Genomic DNA, 1124 nt, shown 5'->3' on the forward strand with positions numbered 1-1124 from the left:
TGTGTGTGTGTGTGTGTGTGTGTGTGTGTGTGTGTGTGTGTGTGTGTGTGTGTGTGTGTGTGTGTGTGTGTGCGTGTGAGAGACTTCAACACAGCAGCAAGCAGGTGCACCGAGGACCCTCGCGCTCACTTTTTGCATATATGTGTATGATAGAATTTGGAAAACACATCGGTGCAAATTGAAAGGCTGTGTCATAATATCTTTTGTTTTTGTGTTTGTTGGTTTGTTTTTATTTAGGTTTTTTTTTGCGAGCTGGTTATCAGATGAATCCAGAAGCCAGAGAATCCCCCGCCCTTCTCTGTTGGTCTCCACCCTGTGGAGCAAGCAGTGGGCACACCTCGCAAATGGAGGGCGCGCTTACTCCCCGCAAATGGGCAATAGAAAACCGATGCCTGTGCAATCCCCAAAATGCTCTATAACTCTTGTAATGGCTACAGATCCTAAAGTGTGAAACTAAGTTGTTTACTTAAATGTATTCATCTGAAAAATGCTGACAGGATGTGTTCAGATTTGCCTCACTTTTGCCTCACCGGTTCAACTGAAGGACTGAAAGGTTCCGCGGAGGTTAAAAGGAATGCCAGAGCAAACTATGATAACAAAATAAGGATTTTCTGCGACAACGAGGATCTCAGGTAGGAAGTATTCACTTTTTTTTTATTAAGTCAGGAAAAAAATCTAAATGACTATCATCAATATCAAGAACAACAACTTTATTAACATAAATAAACAGTGGTTACGCCGAGCAAGCATGTCATGATTTACACCTCTTTGGAGTATAACTCATTTACATTACACACTGTTTTTACCTTACACAATGTTTCATTTTTAAATTTTTTTTAAAAATGCGTTTGTTTAATTTTCAAGTAATGCAAATTCCTGTGATCTTACTGTACATGTTGCCTAAAACTATTTTTAATGTTTTTAAACTATTTTTAAAAATTAAAGTTTTATGTTGGCTCTTGTTCTAAACTCCAGATTTTTACATTTTCCTAAGTTTAAGATGTTAAACTGAAATTCATACTAAAAGAAAAAACACATACAGTGGGGCAAAAAAGTATTTAGTCAGCCACCGATTGTGCAAGTTCCCCCACCTAAAATGATGACAGAGGTCAGTAATTTGCACC

General features: G+C 38.0%; 1 protein-coding gene across 2 annotated transcripts in view; it reads left to right on the top strand.

Moving 5' to 3' along the window:
• The first annotated feature begins 98 nt into the window (after positions 1-98).
• The window catches only part of LOC102290395 (beta-1,3-galactosyl-O-glycosyl-glycoprotein beta-1,6-N-acetylglucosaminyltransferase-like), an 8435-nt gene continuing 7409 nt past the window's right edge, over positions 99-1124 (top strand). Inside the window, exon 1 of one of the 2 annotated variants that reach the window (XM_042222216.1) lies at positions 99-632. In XM_042222216.1, the coding sequence (XP_042078150.1) occupies positions 499-632 (134 nt within the window). In that variant the 5' untranslated portion in view covers positions 99-498. The remainder of the gene's footprint in view (positions 633-1124) is intronic. The other variant, XM_005925437.3, reaches the window with a different exon arrangement.

The sequence above is a fragment of the Haplochromis burtoni genome, unplaced genomic scaffold (assembly GCF_018398535.1).
Source record: "Haplochromis burtoni strain Fernald_Lab_line unplaced genomic scaffold, NCSU_Asbu1 Contig_81, whole genome shotgun sequence".
NCBI classification, from domain to species: Eukaryota; Metazoa; Chordata; class Actinopteri; order Cichliformes; family Cichlidae; genus Haplochromis; species Haplochromis burtoni.